This window comes from Crocodylus porosus, unplaced genomic scaffold, assembly GCF_001723895.1.
Source record: "Crocodylus porosus isolate Cpor-Errol unplaced genomic scaffold, CroPor_comp1, whole genome shotgun sequence".
Lineage (NCBI taxonomy): Eukaryota > Metazoa > Chordata > Crocodylia > Crocodylidae > Crocodylus > Crocodylus porosus.
In genome coordinates this window covers 76342074-76360970 of record NW_017728918.1, presented here as the reverse complement: position 1 = coordinate 76360970, position 18897 = coordinate 76342074, and the positions used below count along the sequence as shown (strand labels likewise).

At 43.4% G+C, this 18897-nt stretch overlaps 1 protein-coding gene across 1 annotated transcript in view; it reads right to left on the bottom strand.

Annotated features, from left to right (window-relative positions):
* The window catches only part of KLHL32 (kelch like family member 32), a 230349-nt gene that overhangs the window by 158156 nt on the left and 53296 nt on the right, over positions 1-18897 (bottom strand). Inside the window, exons 2-3 of the mRNA XM_019537781.1 lie at positions 10663-10750; positions 7009-7189 (exon numbers count right to left, since the gene is read on the bottom strand). Coding sequence (XP_019393326.1) covers positions 7009-7189; positions 10663-10685 — 204 coding nt within the window. The 5' untranslated portion in view covers positions 10686-10750. The remainder of the gene's footprint in view (positions 1-7008; positions 7190-10662; positions 10751-18897) is intronic.

The following is an 18897-nucleotide window of genomic DNA, read 5'->3' as shown; positions in this document are numbered from 1 at the left end:
AACATCTTGCTGGGGTCATTTGACCCCGGTATTCTTTCCTGCCATGGCAGGGGGTCGGACTAGATGATCTGCTCAGGTCGCTTCCGACCCTAGAAACTATGAAACTATGAAACATTAAGGCCATTGGATATTATTATTCATATAGCCAGGAGAAGTGACAACTGTAAAATGGTAACTAATAAAAAAAAAAGTGTGATAGCTCAACAAAACCCAAGTTCCCAGAGCTAGCTGCTGCCCTATGGATGTATCAGTTGGACTCCTGGCAGCATACCTCAAACTCTGTAATAGACTGTCTGAAACAGTCCATAAAGAAGCACTTCTTGTCTTAAAGCCAACTTCGAATAATTCTGGTCACTCGAGTAATGGTTTGGAACCATGTGCACTTGACAGAAAGCTATTGAATGCATTCAAAGTTTCTGGGGCTTTGTGTCTATGACTGGACTCATGGGTTTCTGGTCCTGCATCCTGTACTACTTCTCACCTTCTACATTTTACACATAGATTTGGTTTCCCCAGAAAAGTTGGGAAACAGCGATGCTACGTATTAGTATGCATAGGTGTGCTGCTGTACATTTTGAGCATGTTTAAATATATTTTTTTATAGTAATAGGAGTTAGGGTCCCTGTCAATGCCAGGGACTCTGTAACAGCATTTGAAAACAACAATACAATTTGACAGTGTTACAGAACTACTAAGTACCCTGGCAGGGGCTAGGTTTAGAGGGCATTTTCATCACTAAATGTATCTCGATGCCATTCTGAACTGTGTTAAATAAATAGCCAGGAGTTACACACAATTTTATGTCAAAAGCTTCACATCCATTAGGAAACTTGCCCACTGCCAGAAATCAGTGCAAATGAATCAATTCTTAAGACAGATTAACTGTGAACAGAGGCAACCTAGCAGCTGACCCACACTGAGCCCTTGCTGAACTGCACCCATGAAGAGATGCAATAAGAGAAATTCAGCAAAAAGCAGTTTTCTTTGTGTGGATGGACCTATGCTAACCAGAGAGAGGACACTGGTGGGCCTGGGGACAGAAGCTTCACTAACTCTTTTCAGTGACAGTCTAGGGGCAGGGCCAGCCTGGTGCTTGGACAGACTACATAAGCTCTGGCTGAGGCTAAAGCACCACTCTAGGAGGCAGGGGTGAGCACGGTACCCATGGATTGCTGGCAAAATGCAACCCAAGTCATGATGGGATCTGGTACAGATGTTCGTTATGGCACTCTAAACTACAGTGCTGAAGTCTGATACCACATCCATCAGGGTTATTTTAGAGTGGCATCTGCCATTTTTACAGTGTTTTTTGTGCCTTGTCTGTTTGTTTACAGCTGTACAGAGCTTTCTACAAGCTTACCGCACAATTAGTGTAACTTCTGTACCTGGCCTGGGATGCCAGAGAACCACCAACCCACTATAACACATTCCTGGGTGGAGAGCACTACTGCTGCATTCAGTCAAACAGGAGACAAGTATTTATTTAGCCACAATAGATGTTTAAAGTGGGATTAGTCCAGTGAAAATGGGACAGATGGTCATACTAAATAGAAAATAAACAAATAATTTCAAGTTATCACAGAAGAGATGTTCTTTGTGTGTAGGAACTATGAAAATTCCAAAAGTAACTATACAATCGTACACTAGTAGAGTAGAAGTGACTTCAGGAGGGCATCTAATACAATCCTCTGCTCAAGACAGGACCATCCCTGACCTCATTATCCCAGTTTAGTGCCTCTGTAGCTAGGTCTTAAAAATTTCCAAGCATGAAGATTCACAACCACTCTGGGGAGCCTGTTCCAATTATTAACTGCTTAGTGAGAAGTTTTTCCTAGCATCCAACCCAAATTTTCCCTGTTCAAATTTGAGAATATTGTTCCTAGTCCCGTCACCTGCTGCCACAGAGAAGAATCTATCTTTATCCTCTTTATAACCACCCTTCAGGAATTTGAAGACAGTTAACAAATCCTCCTTAGTCTTCTCTTCTTCAGACTGAATAGCCCCAGTTCCTTCAGCCTTTCCTCATTATTCATGTTTCCCAGGCTTTGAATAATTTTGTCACTTTCTGCTATAACTCACTTGAAGTGAGGTGCCCAAAACTGGACACAGTACTCCAGAGGAGGCTTCATCAGTGCCAATAGAGTAGAATTTAAAAGGTATTACTACTGCCAGATATGTTATTGGCCATTTTTGCAGCAATAATACATTACTGGCTTATCTTCAGCTTCTGGTTCACCACAACCCTCGGGTCCTTTTCTACAATACTACTGCCTAGCCAGTCATTCCCCAGTTTGTATTTGTGCATGCAACTGTTCCACATTAAGGTCACGACTTCATACTTGTCCTTACTGAATTTCATTTGATTGATTTCAAACCATTTCTTCAGTTTATCAAGATCATTCTGAATCCTAATCCTACCTTCAGGAATGTCTTCAACTCAACCCAACTTAGTGTCTTCTATAAATTTGTTTTGTGTACACACAATTCCATCCTCCAAATTATTAATGAAACTGTTGAGCAATACTGGATGAAGGACAGAGACATGGGGAACCCCAGTAGAACACCGCTTCCCAATTAGACACCGTGCCATTGACTATTATTGATTACTGACGACTATTATTTGATTTTTTTTCACTATCTCCTGAGAGGCATTTTAATAAAGGAGAACACAAAGTGTACAATGTTCTTTTGGGGGATTCAGGAATATTCTCATGATTATTTCAATTTTGAATTGTTTTGGTATAGTTAGGAGGAGCTGCATGATCAAACTGCACATAATTTTACTTCATAAAATGAAGTCTGTGTCTCAGAATATACAGTTCCCTTCTTTGGTGTGTAGATGGACTTTCTGGGATGGCTATTGTATTTTTTATGCACAATACTGAACCACTGACCATAAAAATCAGTTATTGATTACCATAATTCTAACAGAAAGCACCAACACATAACATTTACATAATTATTTTATAGATATATTAAACTGTCAAAAAATAAATATTTTCAGTATAATTACACAAAGAGCCAAAAGCAGAATTCAGAACAGACTACAAGGTATCCAGCACAGAAGTAGTTAGCATCATATCAAATACAATATTCAGAACTATGCACAGACTAGAGAATGATTTAAACATAGAAGAAAATCTTCTATTTGAAAATAAAATATGTTTTTGTCAGCAACTACTCCAGCTCTCACCAGTTAGAAGTACAAGCACATTGGAAATCACTACTGATACAAAATATATGGATTGTATTGAACAAGTTTGTGGACAGACTTCTTACAGAGCTACTAATATGAAAATCTACCTATACCTGTAAACACCAGGTATCAGTAATACTGAAAATTAAGGTCTTGTTGAATGAAAGCAAAAGAAACTCACTCCAAAATACTGCTTCATTTCACATCAGGGGAATCCTTTCTTCCAAGTATACATGTCATAAAACTATTTTGAAAAAATGTACCTCTAATCTTGTTCTTCCCTGCAAGAAAACCTATACAGAATTAAATGCACATCAGTACTGCACCCATGAAAACTTACAGAGGAAAGTCTCGCATATCAGTTTCCCAATATTGTGATAACCATTCTATTAAAAAAAGAAACAAAAAACAAGAGTCCATGTCCGTGAAATACTTCTTATTGACTACTCAGTAGCATTCCCAATGGATCCATGCTGGAAGCCTGCATCCACAAGGAATTCTGCCAACTTTCATAGTACTCCACAAGGCCATAAGGCTTCACCACCATGGACCACGGTGGTAAAACTGGCACAAAAGGATGAATGTTTATATCAACTGTGATATTAGATGAAGGTAAATAAAACCACACCTATACAGTAAATTTATGTGCTCTGGTCTAAAGCAGAGTTTGCAAACAGCTGTGCTGTTCTAGGAAAGCCGAATCCATGCAGCACTTTGGATGAGCTAAACAGCATTACTGAACACAGTAACACTGCCAATCAGCACCGTGTGAGCATGGTTATGTGCTTCTGGCTTAGGAAGCAGCTCATATCAAGCAGCACAGCATGGCTGTGGCTGCTGGTCTGGAGCACAGTAAATGTACCTTGAAGTCTTGGCTTACGTCTTCTGTCTCAGTGGACATGGGACTGTTCAAGCTGATCAGCCCCTTCTTCCATGTTATTTTCAAGTGTCACCCTGTCATGGATTTATTGCAAATACTATGACATATGGTTTTAGATCTCCAGTACCTGGAGTTCTGAGATTCTATAAGAAGCTGGAAGGGCAGATGGATGGAAGCACAGATGGAAGGACAGAAGCAAGCTAAGTTTTTAAGCCTTTTGGTTGTAAAGAAAACCTACAAACATGATCCCAGTGAATTGTGAAGGCTCAGACCAGATCAAACAACCCATAAATAAAGAAACATACCCAAATGATGTGTTTCATTTAAAAATGTGATTAATTTTAAACTGTATCTCTCTCTATGGCTTGACTTGTGGTTTGGTTTTTTGAGGTTTTTTTTTTAAATGATCAAGGTTGAATATATGCCATTTATTCCCTTCCTCGCTTATTACCATTCTATCCAAATCAAATCTCCACATACCTCTCAACTTCCTTAGAAATGTATTTGTATACTAATAGCAGCTATTCGGTGGCTGTTTTAAGTAAGAATGATTTGCTCTTTTGAACAATAATATGAAGTCTGGAGGATGTTCCCTACTAAATTCTAACAATTTTGAAGTGGATCGAATTACTAAAAGCTGCATAAATCGTTCCCTCAGTACTTTTCAACAAAATGATTTATGCAGCAATTAGTAATATGACTTATCTTAAAATTGTTATTTATTTTCCACAAGGCTGCAAGACATGAATTTGCAATAACAATTTGGCAAATATGTATCAAACAACTCAGATGAAAACAACAGCAATAATAAGATAAATCAGTGCCCCATTCTCAAAGTCAATTCACCAGGGACCGAGGCAATAGCAAGAACAATTCCCATCACCTTACTAAAATAGAGGTCATGCAAGCTGCCCACTGTTCATGTTTCCATGCACTAGTTATAGTGACCTCCTTAGTTACTGTGTGTGAGGGGGTGGGGGGCATAAATAAAGGCCAAAACCTTTATAATCTTATCATGGGGAAGGGAAAGCGGGTCTGGGTGGGGATTCACATGGCACCCTTCTACCTTACTGCAAACATACTCAAAAATACCTTGGGACATATATAACAATAGCAAGTATATGCATCCAAACCTAGGGCCTTGAAGCATGGACCCGAAGGGCCCTGAAAGTAGGAGGGAAGAGCAATACTGGGCTTTAGACAGGGATGGAACAGCCATCCCTGCCCAACAGCCCAAACACTCCACATACCAGGAAGTGGGAAAGAAACAAGTGCTCCTGCTGCATAGGAGCAAGAGAGGTAATAAAGCATGCCACTGACGAGCTGGCACTCGTTGCTTGAGCATCAAGTTGGCAAGGTTCTGCTTCCCTCTGAAGAGGGAAGTGCTGAGTCTTTCACACAGCAATAAAGGAAAGCAAAGTGTAAATACATGCTTAAAAACTGAGAAGTAAACTGAATTCATTACAGCGAAAATAACCTGTTTCAAGTTGACAGTGTTTCACGGTTTCATGGTTTCATACATATATAGTAATCTAAATTACAGTTCTACCAGAAAGATCTGAGGCTGTCAGGAAGAATGAAATTTCTGCTTTGATGATTAAGGATGCATAATTGCTAGCAATACACAGGTACTTAAACTGTATCATTAAACTAATGGAATGAAGTGGTCACTGTAATGCCATTTAATGCTGTAACTATTATAGGTAAAATATCAAACACATATATTTTGTTATAGAATATGGGTTTTTAAAACAATTTATTCCTTTAAATCAAGGACCACAGGGTGCTCAACCTCTGGCCCATGAGCCAAATGCAGCCTGCAGATGCATCACATCTGGCCCATAGGGCTCCCCACAGGGCCAGAAATCTGGCAGCATGGGAGCAGTGACCATTAGTGGGAACCGAGGTTGGAATTCCTGTCTCTCCCTCTTCTCCTCCCCCACCCCCCCAGGCCAGGTCATGCCCCCGCTTCCCTCTGTGGGGCCAGGATAAGCTCCTTTTCCCTGTGGGGCTGCACTGGGGCTAGCCTGCCCTCCATCCCACTGTCTGAGGCCAGACGCTGCCTGTAGTGCCCACCCGAGGCACCAGATCGGGAACACCAGCTGGATCCATCCTACAGAGAGACCAGGCACTGCAAATCCAGCCCTCTGGGCAAAAAGGTTGAACACCTGGCTCCTACCCTGGGGGTCTTTAAGAGGAGGCTGGATGAACACCTTCCCAGGGTCCTTTGACCCCAGTACTCTTTTCTGCCATGACAAAGGGTCGGACTGGATGATCTGCTCAGGTCCCTTCCAACCCTACAAACTATGAAACTGTGAAACCACTAGTTTAGACCGGGGGTGAGCAAAATATAGCCTGTGATCCAGATTCAGCCTGTCAAGTCCTGATCCCAGCGCCAGCCCCGCCCACCCATCCCACTCCTGGATGCTGCTCTCCACCCACTCATGGCCCCAACCCTTCTGCCCAGCCGAGCACACCGTGCCCTCCCAGATCCTAGGCCAGTTTCCATAGGGACCCTGGGATCACTGGGTGGTGACAGCATGGGGTGGGGCCTGAGGCAGAGCTGCAATTCACTCACCACATGCCCCTTCTCATGAAAACAGAGCCTGTTGGGCCATGCAGGCAGCGGATCGCAGCTCTGCCCTGGGCCCTGGCCTGATGCTGTCAAGGCCCTGAAATCCTGATCCTAGCCCCAACCCAGCCCTGCCCACTCATATGTCCCACTCCTGGTTGCTGCTCCCTCATCCCATCCTCCTGGCTGATCACATGGCAAAGCCACTTAAAGAGTTTTGGTGAGCTGTTGTGGGCCAGGGATCAGGCCCGGGGGGCCTAACCTGGCCCACGACAACTCACCAAAACTCCCTAAGTGGCCCCTCAAATTATGTCATTCTTGGTTATTTTTATTGAAGAGACAAAAATGCATCAAACTTACTCGGAAGTAGTCACTGCAAGCTGCAAGGACTGCCTTATGTGCATGGAATTTCTGTTCCTCTGCAATGAGAGTGACATCACAGAGTATGCCATCACTTCTCTGTTGGTTCAGGGCTGCCAAGACAGCATCATTATGGGAATTGGACTGGCAAAGCCTCTGACCTGTCAGCATTTCTTGAATACTGCAAATGAAGGAAAGAAATGGAATCTGTCATCAAAGGTAAGACCCATCTCTAAGACTTGGTAATCAACATTGCTCATAAGTGCTAGAAAAAAGCAGTTTCTTTCAGATCAAGCAGAAATAAACTTGCATGTGATCTATTCAGCAAAGAGGATGTCCTACGTAACATAGGTACTATTAATTTGGTAGAAAGCACATTCAAGTAAATATGTTGCATTACAAATAACTCAAATGGCCTGACTCATTTGTTCCTTATACTTCTGTGGGGTTCAATGGGGTTCAGAAGAGTTAATCATGATGTAGCAGGCAACTGGATCATGGTGTATGCATGAGAAGCCGCCAGGACCTTTGACGCATACACCTAGGCAGGGGTGGGGGTATCCAGACCTTCATCCCCCCCCCCCCTTTAGGCCACTGAGACAGTATCCAGACACCAGACCAAGTCCAGACTTCTGTTGCCTTAATGACTGTAGTTACATGCACATCTGGGACTCAAACCTCAATCAAATCTCCCACATCGCAGGCAAATATTCTACCTGAACCACAACAGCAGGTTTAATTGTGATGTATACCAGGAGTTAAAGTGAGAAGAGGATGAAGCCCAAAACCTTTATAATCTTATCATGGGGCAACAGATAAGAAGCCAAGCCATATGAATTGGATATGTATATATAAACTAGCTCACAAACTGTCTGGCTCATAAGTATATGACCTATAACAATTTCTGCAACTGAACATTGCTTTTATTTAAGCTTATGGTGCACAAGCCAGGAAAAAAATTTCTTTTCTTTTTTCTTAGGTACATTACCTTGTTGAACTACCAAAATAGTTATATTATACCTTGTGTCACTAAAAGAAATATATAGGACACTAAGGCTTTACTGAAAGCAGATTTGTGGTACCAAGTTGTATCTGCATTTATTTTTAATATGGTAAAAGTGGTCTCTACCAATAAAACTAGATTTGAAATATCAGCATATTTTAAAATAGATAAACACTGGCTTGATGTTTAATATGAAGAGAATAATAAAATATTAGCTGTTTACCTTTTGAGTGACTTAAAACAGCCAGAGGGCTATCTGGTAGATTGTTAAGACTTTAGGTAAATCCTACACAAAATTTTAAGAACCAATACAAACCTTCTGTACAAAGGTATGTTTTAATGTCTCCATATAACCCCCTTGTATTAAGATAAACCTTTGGAGCCCCAAACTTCTGTATTTCTCAAGCAACATAAATCTGATTTATGTCCCTCCACTGCAGGAAATTTAAAGCATGTTGTAACTCACAAATATATTAATAAATAGTGGCCCTGTCACACTCTGTGTGTAGATTTTTCTTTCTCCATTCTTTTTATTTATCAGAGCAAACTCATTTCAATATATTTTGTGTGCTAAACCTTATTTATACACTGAAACAAAAGTACAGTTATCAAGAAATACAACCTCATACAGCAGATCATTTTTACACTGAATTCTCCTTCTATAACTTCCAAAACAACATTGCTAAGGCAAATCAAGATTAATTATTTTATGCAGTCAGTAATGCAAGCTCAACTTGGTATCTGGAAAAAAAAATTAAATTGTGTTCTTTGATCATCATTCCTTATCACCACCAATAAAGACTCTCAAATCAAAGCCTAACTGGCAATTCTGTTGCTGATGCATGAAGAACAACCAAACACAGCATGCTCATATTTCAGCTTCCTTCTCCTCTTCTAATAGGAACAAAACATGTTTTTGTTTTAGGCCATAAACTAGGCATATAAGAAAACTGAAAAAATAAAAAAGGGTGCATATATTTTCCATGCAGCAAGGTCAACTTTTATGGTTAGTCTGACCGGGCATTTATACACATGCTCTGGGAGAGGGTGGGGGCACTTAATTGAGTCTGCTCCGATGTGCTATGTTGGAGCAGCTTCACTGCACTTGTTTAGACACCCATTATAACCAAAGCCATGTCCTTTTTTGGAAGGAGACAAGAAATTTAACCCCAAAAAATGCAATTTGAGGTTTCCCTAAGCTGTTGACAAAATTTAGGAGATGGATTCACAATACTGTTTAAGGAGGAGTAGAAGATACCACTATCATGACTTCCCCTTTTTTTATCTAACAGCAGAGATTTAGGAGTCACCCAGGATATGAGAGGTCTTCAATTTCCACCTTTGCCAAAGAGGGTATGAATCAAGGTCTTCAAGACATCTAACTCCCATGAACAACTGCTCTAACCATAGAGTATTCTAAGGCAAGTCCACCTTTGTTACCTCTTGTTGGAGCTGATCTACTTTCCCCAGAATACTTAAATATTCGCTGAGAGACTCTCCCTGTTCAACAACTGTTCAATTATGTATACAAAGTAAAACAGAGACTCTTCCCCTTTTCCTTCCTTCCCCCACTCCCCTCCCAATAGCCATAACTAGACAGTATTCTTGTTGGAAGTGGGAGATGCAAGACAAATTCACTTAGGCAAAAAAAGGTAACTTTAAAAAAAAGAAAAATGCATCTCAAACCAAATAGACTTCTTTTTTCCAAATTTTCAGTTTGAAGGTCAAGCAGAAAATTCAGTATTTGGACATGCCTAATTATAATTACATGTACAGTTAGACAGTAAGCGCCTATTTGTGGCACTTAAAATCATAAAAACTCATTCATGGATGCTATACAAAGTACCCCTAAATCAGCAGAGCAGGGCAGTTCATGATTCCTCTTGCATGAAAGGATCTTCAGGTGTTGAGGGCATGGGAAGGAAAAAGACAGTATAGTGCAGATGCTGCTGAATCTGGCAGATACTCAGCTCCCAGATCATCCCCTGGGGACTACAGTCAGTAAATGTATAGCATTGTTTGCACAACTGTTCCCAAAATGAATTAAGCAAGAACTGCCTTAAGTCAAGGAGACAGTGAGCAATACAAATAAAGGAAAAGGCCAAGGTGGCAAATGAATGAAGAATGATAAAAATGACAATAAGAGACTTCATGAGGGTAGGAAGATGGTGCCTACAAATATAACTTCCTTGAAGCCATTCATTGTTCAAGGAAGAGTTTGTTCTTGACTGCATGACTGCATAAAATTTGCCCCAAACCCCTGCTATTAACCACCAGCAGGGCTGCATCATGGCAAAATCCTGATTGATTCCACAAGTGTAGATCAGGGATTTCTTTGCCTACATACTGGGCATGCAAGGCTATCATCAGCTGACTGTTGACTACCAGAATCAGAAAAATACCAGCATAGGCAAGAACTTAAAGGATGAAGGGAAATAACTGGAAGCTGGAAGAGATTGCTGACTCACATACAACATATTAAGCTATTGCTACTGATAACATTAACACATATAGTAATCTAATGCAAGTTACAATTTAGCGACATGCTGACAAAAGTGTTCATTTCAGTCATTCATCACATACCAGCTGATGCTTCAATGAATATCATGCTAAATGAGAATGACTCCCAGAACGGTTATTAAGTACCATACCTGAGGCACCTCTCAGATGGCATCCTTCAGTTTATTCTTCTGACTCACCAAATTTAAAGCCTTGTGGTAGAAACAGCAAGCATTCCCACTAGCAAAAAAAAAAGGAGAGAGAGATGAAAATTAGACCATCTCATCCTTAGAGGTAGTCTCTTCTTTCCTTCCTCAGTAGTTTCCACATAAAATCTTAGCAACAACAGCAGTCCCTACACTTGAAGGCATGGTTTTGTCCCATAAACTTAGTGACATAAGGAGGATGGGAAAGTGGCCTGGACAAATGTCCTTCCCCCTGCAAAAAATGCTAGCTTCCAGTGCTGGCTGGCAGCTGAATGCAGCGTGCATACTCCCCCAAAAAGCCATTATGGAGCTACAATTTCCAAGGCACAATCCACCATGCAGGACTGGTAGAGTTCACAAGATTCTCTATTCAGACCAATGGCTATATCACTTTTCTGTTCCTAATTATGCAATTACAAACTGTGTCTTTAGGATACGGTGTAAGTTAACTAGCAACACATTTATCTTATTGAAAAGTACAGGCCAGAGTACTGGCTATGAAAGAAAGCAAACACATCACCAATAGCAACCTATAGAAAATAAGCAAAATTCAAATCTGATAAGATCATATTTTAATTTTGCTTATTGCAAAATTTAACTTACAAACTACCACTACTGCTTCAATATGTGATAATGACAGACATGCTAACCTAAATCTATATGAGAGCTGGAACTGACTCAATTAATTTTTAAAAAAGCACATTACAATAGAAAATTGCATCCAAAATTTGGCAAACTACCATAAATATCAATTGAATTCTTTCACTTCCCCATTAAAGCTAAAATAAACCATCTACATCACTGCTGCTGTCAACAAAAATCAACTCTCTCTTACATCATATCTTCCTCCTACTGTCTGATAAATGCATTGCTGTCCAATGATTTTCTGAGCTACTATGGGCTTCCATGCTGATTTTTGATACCACAGGCATCTCTTTGTGACATTAGTGAAGAAAGGAACAGGGAAATAGAGAAAAAAATCTCTCTCATATATTTATTTTAGCCCTATTCTCTCTTTTATCTCACTCTGGATATTACATTGCTCTGAGAGTATCTCTAGTGATTTCAGTGCGACTCTTAGCAATGGACGTGAGAAAGGACAGAAGAACTGAGTTCTACCATGGTTAAAGACATCTTGCAAGTCAAATTCAATATACTATCTTTTCTCACATACAACGCATGGCATAATATAATATGTTTTCAAAAGGAAGAATGAAGGTAAAAAAGAGTTATGGCTGCATATGAAAGGGAAGTAGCCTAATCTTCAGATGACTCACCCTCCCTTTCCTGCTTTACTAAAGCTGAAACCCTAGCTGTGGCTGAAGACTAGTCTTCATAGTTGGATCTATGATTCTGAAAAGAGCTAAAGGATGTCCAAAGCTGTGAAATAGAAGAAGAGAGACCAGGAACAGCTAGCAGACAGCAAAACTGCCCTAAGCAAGGTTAGCTCAGGGGCAGGCAAAATACGGCCTGCAGGCCAGATTCAGCCCTCCAAGCCACTCTATCCAGCCCATGGGAAATTTTAAAAATTTTAGAAAATAAATTTTATCAGTCCATGGCTTCCTGTCAAAGATGACAGGCAGCCAGCAGCAGCAGGACTGAGGGGGAGCCAGCGGCAGGACCCAGCTGCTGAGCAGCAAAGCTGGCCCGGCTCCACCCCACCCCCAGGCCTCTACCTTGCTCCAATCCCAGCCCTCAACCAGAAGCCTCTGCGGCTTCGGGCCTCATGGACCTGGGGCTGTTCCCTGCCTCCCTCCATCCATGTGGAAAGTAAGATAAGATCAGACAGAGGGAGGGGGGGGAAAAACACTGTGATCAGCTCAGCAGCTGGGAGCTACATGCTGCTGGCCAGGCTGGACTGGAGCCAGAATGGGAAACAGCGGGCAGGGGGGTGGAGGGAAGCAGGGGTGGTGGGGAGGCTGTGGGAAGCAGGAGAAGCATAGGGAGCAATGCAGGGAGCAGCAGCAGGGCCATGGAAAGCAGCAGTAGTGCAGGCAGAAGCAGGGGGAGCAGCCAGAAGGCCATGGCAAGTGGCAGCAGTACAGGGACCTGCAGGGGCCTATAATTACCCAGGTCCTCCTTCCTCCCCTTCTTGAAAACAGGGAAAATATTCAGATCATTTGAAGCAATACAACATACCACAAGAACCATTAAAATCTAACTTCTGACACATCTCCAAAGAGAGTGAATTCTACATAGAAATTTGATAGAATTTGAGAAAATATTGTTTAAACCTATGAAACACACAGATCTATTATCTGTGTTATATATGGCAATTTTAAATTGCCATGTAGAGGAAAACATTGTTTATGACAAATGGTCTATAGAAATTGGATGAGAAATTAGTGATGAAGAAGAGGAGATCATATGGAACAACAGTCCTCACACATCAACCTGTATGCCAATAAAAAAAAACAACTAAAAGTCTATATTGATGATACCATATTTGCCCAAACCCAAAACGACCCTGAATTCAAGATGACCCCCAATAATTAGATTCTAAACAAGGAAAATGTATAAATTTGCTACAATTTTCCTTGTACAAAATCTAACCATTAAAGGGCCATCTTAAATTGATTCCTCTCCCTCAGTGCAGTGAAGAAAGCAGTGGAAAGGGGCAGGTGGTAGGAAGACAGTAGGGAGGCAAGCAGTTTGGTAGGCAGTAGGACAGCAGGCAGCAGAGAGCAGGTTGGGAAAGGTGGTAGTGGGGCAGGCAGTGGGGAGGCAGTGGAAGACAGGCAGTGGGGCTTGACCTCTGCCCCTTATCCCGCCAACTTGTCCCCTGCCACCTGCACACCCCTACCACTTGTCCCCTCATAACCTGCCCCTCACACATCCCTTGTCCCATACTTGCCTTCCCCTGCAACTTTAGGTCCCCCTTCTTCCCATCTCCCCCACCCCCCATGGCCTCCCCTCTCCTGCCCCCACCCATTGCTGCTTACTCTTGCTTCTACTCCTGCATGCTCAGGCCCCACATCAGTCTGGGACACACTACATATTCATGCCACCTTCAGCCTGACCCTGTAGTAGTGGTGGTAGCATGGCAGCTCCGGCCCCAGCCTAGGCTGCCAATGCTGCTTGTACAGAGTTAGGCTGCAGCCAGAGCTGGTACCAGGCCCAAGCCTGCCAGAACTGGAGTCAGAGGGAAGAGAGAGTGGGAGGGAAGTGGGGGGTGGGAGGAGGAAGCGGGGTCACAGGCAGAAGGGCCAGAGGCTGTGGTGGGTAGGTGGTGGAGCGGAGACTATGAAGGTAGAGGCGGCAGGTAAGAAGGAGCCCAGAGGCAGGCAGCACCTGCAGCTCTGGCCCCAACCCCAGGTCTGGGGCAGAGTCTCAGCCATTGTCTGCCTGGCTTTGAGCCTTGTACTCAAATCCAAGATGAGGGGCTTTTCCCCCCATGTTAAGTGGGGAAAAAACTTCATCTTGGATTTAAGTGAACACAGTACTTCATCCCACTTGCAATTTAATGAATTTATGGCACAGTAATAGGGAAGTTTTAGAGAGAGTGTGATCACCTGGGAGGATTCTACCACATATGGTAGACATGTTCCAGAATCAAACTGTTTGGGAAATAAGTTGAATACTTGGTAAGGGAAATAATAGGATGCCAGCTATCAGATAGCCCCTTAGTGTTCTTACTAAATCTTAATGAGAACTCTGAAATAGGTGAGTCACAAAAAATTGATCCTCACATTCTAGTGTCTGCAAAAATTACAATTAAAAAAGCCTAGAACAGAAGTGACACACCTCAAATCACTGGCTGATTTTAAAATGTTTGGAAAATTATTTTAAAGGAAAAGTCATCCTATCAAGTCAGTGTTCTACAGGGGAAAAGAAAAAAAATAGGTTCTTGCTTAGAAATCTGCTAGAAGTTTGTAGAATGTGCTGAAAAAGGATCTCCTCCTTCCTCCATACCAGAAATTTTAGAAACTTATTTGAATGTTGAAAAAGGGTGCAAGTTCTATGAGCTAGCAGTTAAGAACAAATTCAGAATGAGATAGGTAGAAGATAGTGAGCCTGGTTTTATGCAGAGTTCTGAGGGGGTGAATTATTAAGCAGTTTACACATACAGATGAACAAATACAAAAGGTTAACATTGACTGTGAAATGTACAGGAGCTGTTGGAGACTAAAAATAAGTGAAAAACAGAACACAAAACTCCTCAGCAGACAATGACTTGGGTCAAGGGAGCACTGTTGATAAATATCTTGGATCCCCTGAGTTCTCCATTAACTGTTCCCAGGGAAAAAAGGCAATCCAGGGAAGTTCCAGAGAACTCAGATCTAAGAGATGGACATAAATAGTTTCATAGTAGCTAGGGTCAGGAGGGACCTGAACAGATCATCTAGCCTGACCCCCTGCCACAGGCAGGAATGAATGCTGGGTTCACAAGACCCCAGACAGGTGATCATCCAACCTCCTCTTGAATTTGCCCAAGGTAGGGGCGAGGACCACTCCCTGGGAAGTTGGTTCCAGATTCTGGCCACTCTGACTGTAAAATATTGCCTTCTGATCTCTAACCTAGACCTATTCTCTATCAGCTTATTACCATTGTTCCTCGTCACCCCAGGTGCTGCTGGGGAGAAAAGGGCTCTACCTATTTGCTGTTGATCTCCCCTGACAAGTTTGTAGGCAGCCACCAGGTCCCCCCTCAGTCTCCTCTTGCTGAGGCTGAACAGGTTCAGGTCCCTCAGTCTCTCTTCATACGGCCTGTCCTGCTGCCCTCTCACCAAGCGGGTGGCCCTCCTCTGACCCCTCTCCAGGCTGGCAACGTCCTTTTTAAAGTACAGTGCCCAGTACTGGACACAGTACACCAATTGCAACCTGACCAAAGTCACATAGAGGGGGAGGATCACCTCTCTGGACCAGCTTGAGATGCACCTTTGGATGCATGACAAGGTATGGCTGGCCTTGCTGGCTGCGGTCTGGCATTGGTGGCTCAGGTTCATCTTGGAGTCAATAATGACTCCAAGATCTCATTCTGCCTCTGTGCTTTCAAGAGGAGAACTCCCCAGCCTGTATGTATGCTGTGGATTCCTTCTCCCAAGGTGCAGCACCCTGCGTTTGTCTACATTGAACTCCATCCTATTCTCATCTGCCCACTTTTGTAGTCTGTCTAGATCTATTTGCAGCCTCCCTCTCCCTTCAAGTGTGTCCACCTCGCCCCACATCTTAGTGTCATCAGCAAACTTGGACAGCGTGTTTTCCACCCCCTCATCCAAGTCGCTGATGAAGATGTCAACCAGTGTGGGCCCGAGGACTGAGCCCTGGGGTACCCCACTGCTCACATCTCGCCAGGCTGAGTACAATCCGTCCACCACTACTCTCTGGGTGTGCCCCATCAGCCAATTTTTTACCTATGCCACAGTTGCATAATTTATTGATGAGGATGAGGTGAGAGACAGTGTCAAAGGCCTTGTTAAAGTCTAGAAAGACTACGTCCACAGTGACACCATCATCCAAGGATTTAGTCACCTGGTCATAAAAGGCAACCAGGTTGGTCAGGTAGGACCTGCCTTTGATGAACTCATGCTGATTGCCCCTGAGAATGATCTCCCCTGCTGGCCCCCCACAGATGTGCTCCTTGATGATTCTCTCCAAGATCTTCCCAAGCACCAAGGTGAGGCTTACAGCCCTATAGTTACCTGGGTCCTCCTTCCTCTCTTTCTTGAAAATTGGGACCACATTAGCCAGTTTCCAATCCCCCGGCACCTGGCCAGATGACCACGAATGCTCATACAGGCAGGCCAAGGGCTCCACAATGACCCCTGTCAGCTCCCTCAACACCCTTGGGAGGAGGGCATCTGGACCTGAAGATGTAAAAATGTCTAGCCCTTCCAGAAGATCCCTAACTACATCTGCGCTGACTGAACACCTGACAGAGCTATCCCCAAGATTGTCCCTACCTCTGGTACGTGGGATGTCCCGGTCCCTGTTCAAGAAAACAGAGGCAAAGAAACTGTTAAAAATATCAGCTTTCTTATCTGGCGTAGCCACAAGGTTACCATTTGTATCTTGCAGGGGCCCTACATTGCCTGGTGCCCTCTTCTTGCTCCCAAAGTACTTGAAAAAGGACTTTTTATTTTCCTTAATCCTGGACACTAGCCTGAGTTCCATCTCTGCCCTGGCCTTTCTAATAGCCCTCCTACACTCACGGGCTGAGGAGGAGTACTCCTCCTTGGTGATAGCTCCTCCCTTCCACTGGTTGTACACCCCGCTTTTAGTCCTCAGGCATTGCTGAATGCCCTTGCTGAACCAAGGGGGTTTCTGAGCACTCTTACCCCCCTTGCTTCTCTCAGGGACTGTTATCCTTTGGGCTTGGAGGATCACCCCCTTAAGGTACAACCATCCCTCATGGACTCCCATCTCCTCTACCTTCTGGGCTCTCAGTGCCTCCCCCACTAGTCTCCTAAACTCATTGAAATTGGCCCTTCTGAAGTCAAGGGCATTGGCTTTGGTGTAAGCCCTTGACACCCTGCGTTGAATAGTGAAATCCATCAGGTAATGATTGTTATTGCCCAGGTGGTCAAGGACCTGCAGTCCCCTCACCAGGTCCCTTCTCATTTGGTTTATGGCTGGCCCGAACCCATTCCCCCACCCTGCCACCATGGCCTGACCCAGTTCCCCCCCACGCATGGTGGACCCAACCCTGTTCCCCCCCTTGCATCACTGTCACCTTCAAGGAGCAGGGGGGCAATGGGGAAGCTTGCCCTGCCATCCCCTCCATCCCGCACCCCATGCTGACGCTGCCTGTAAGGAGCAGGGCCGGGGGGGAGGGAGCTAGGCCAGCAGGGGCCCGACCCTGTTCCCCCCCTCGTGCCGCCACCACCTTCAAGGAGCAAGGAGTCAGGGGGAAGACTGCCCCGCTATCCCCTCCATCCCCCTCGACTAGTACCCCATGCCGCTGCTGCCTCTAGAGAGCAAGGCTGGGGAGGAGGGGGGGAGAGCAAGGCTAGCAGTGCTGGCCTCGCCCCCCGATCCGCTCGTTCCCTGCCATGGTGGTACTCCACCATGCCACTGCCTCCTGTCTGGAATGCTTTTGGAGCACTCTGAATGGCTGCTGAGAAAATCAATCAGAGTGTGAATAAAGCATTATGGACTGACAGAGTAAGGCTTTTACATATATAGAATTAATGCAAAAAACAAAAAAAAACCCACATTAAAAGAATTAATTATATATAGAGAATTAATGCAAAAAAAACCCACATTAAAAGAATCTTTAGTTTGCAAAGTCAAGAAATGCCAGAATTAGGGTTGCCTGTGTATCCTCTGTTTAGCCCCTGTGTACTTTAAGTATGCTCCTGTCTTCAATTACAGTATCATATACTATTTTTTGCTACAGGACTCCTCTACACTGTTGAGGTACTGAAAAATGCATTAGCTGGGGGGGAGAGAGTTTCTTTGTTCTCAGTATTTATACCCAGCATCATGACAACATTCAGCAGGCCTAGAAAAACTACCACGGGAAAAGACTGGTTCAGTTCTGCAGTACTGATGTGAACCATGCTCAATTCTTTCTATGAAGATTGTAAGTATGATCCGTTACCAAGATGTAAGGAACTGGAACAGGGTCTGTGCAGATGAAACGTTTGAAGAGTTTTTTTGTCCATTGTCTCCTAACAAACATCTGATGATAAGAACTCAGATTCTCAGAGGTTTTTATAGACTTGGTCAGGTTCCAGTGGATTTTCACAAGGACAGCAAAAGGCACCTAGGGACATCAGTGGAAACACCTTGCCAAATTTCAAGTCCCCACTATTTGGAGGAGTTAGTAACAACTCTGTACTATGGGCAGCACTGATTTTTCTATAGTTTCAGATAAATGAGGCATGAAATAATTTTTACTTAAACTTTCTCCCAAGAATTCAGTCCAGAGATACCCACCACAAAAAATACAGCTTGAATGCTTTATATTTGACAAAAGTATAAGCAACTGAAAAGAGCTTTCTGAAAGTGTGAAGCAATCTTAATTATAGGCATAACTGTTAACATTGCCTAAAATAGAATGGTAATTAGGTCTGATATTAGGTAATTAGGGCTTTGATGGAGCTCAGGTGGTGTTTTCGTCGATCCTCCCAGTCTCGGGCTATGGGCTGAGGAGGGAGAGGAGGATCCACGCAGTGAACCAAAGATTGCGGAGCTGGTGTCATCGGGAAGGCTTTGGCTTCCATGACCACAGCCCGC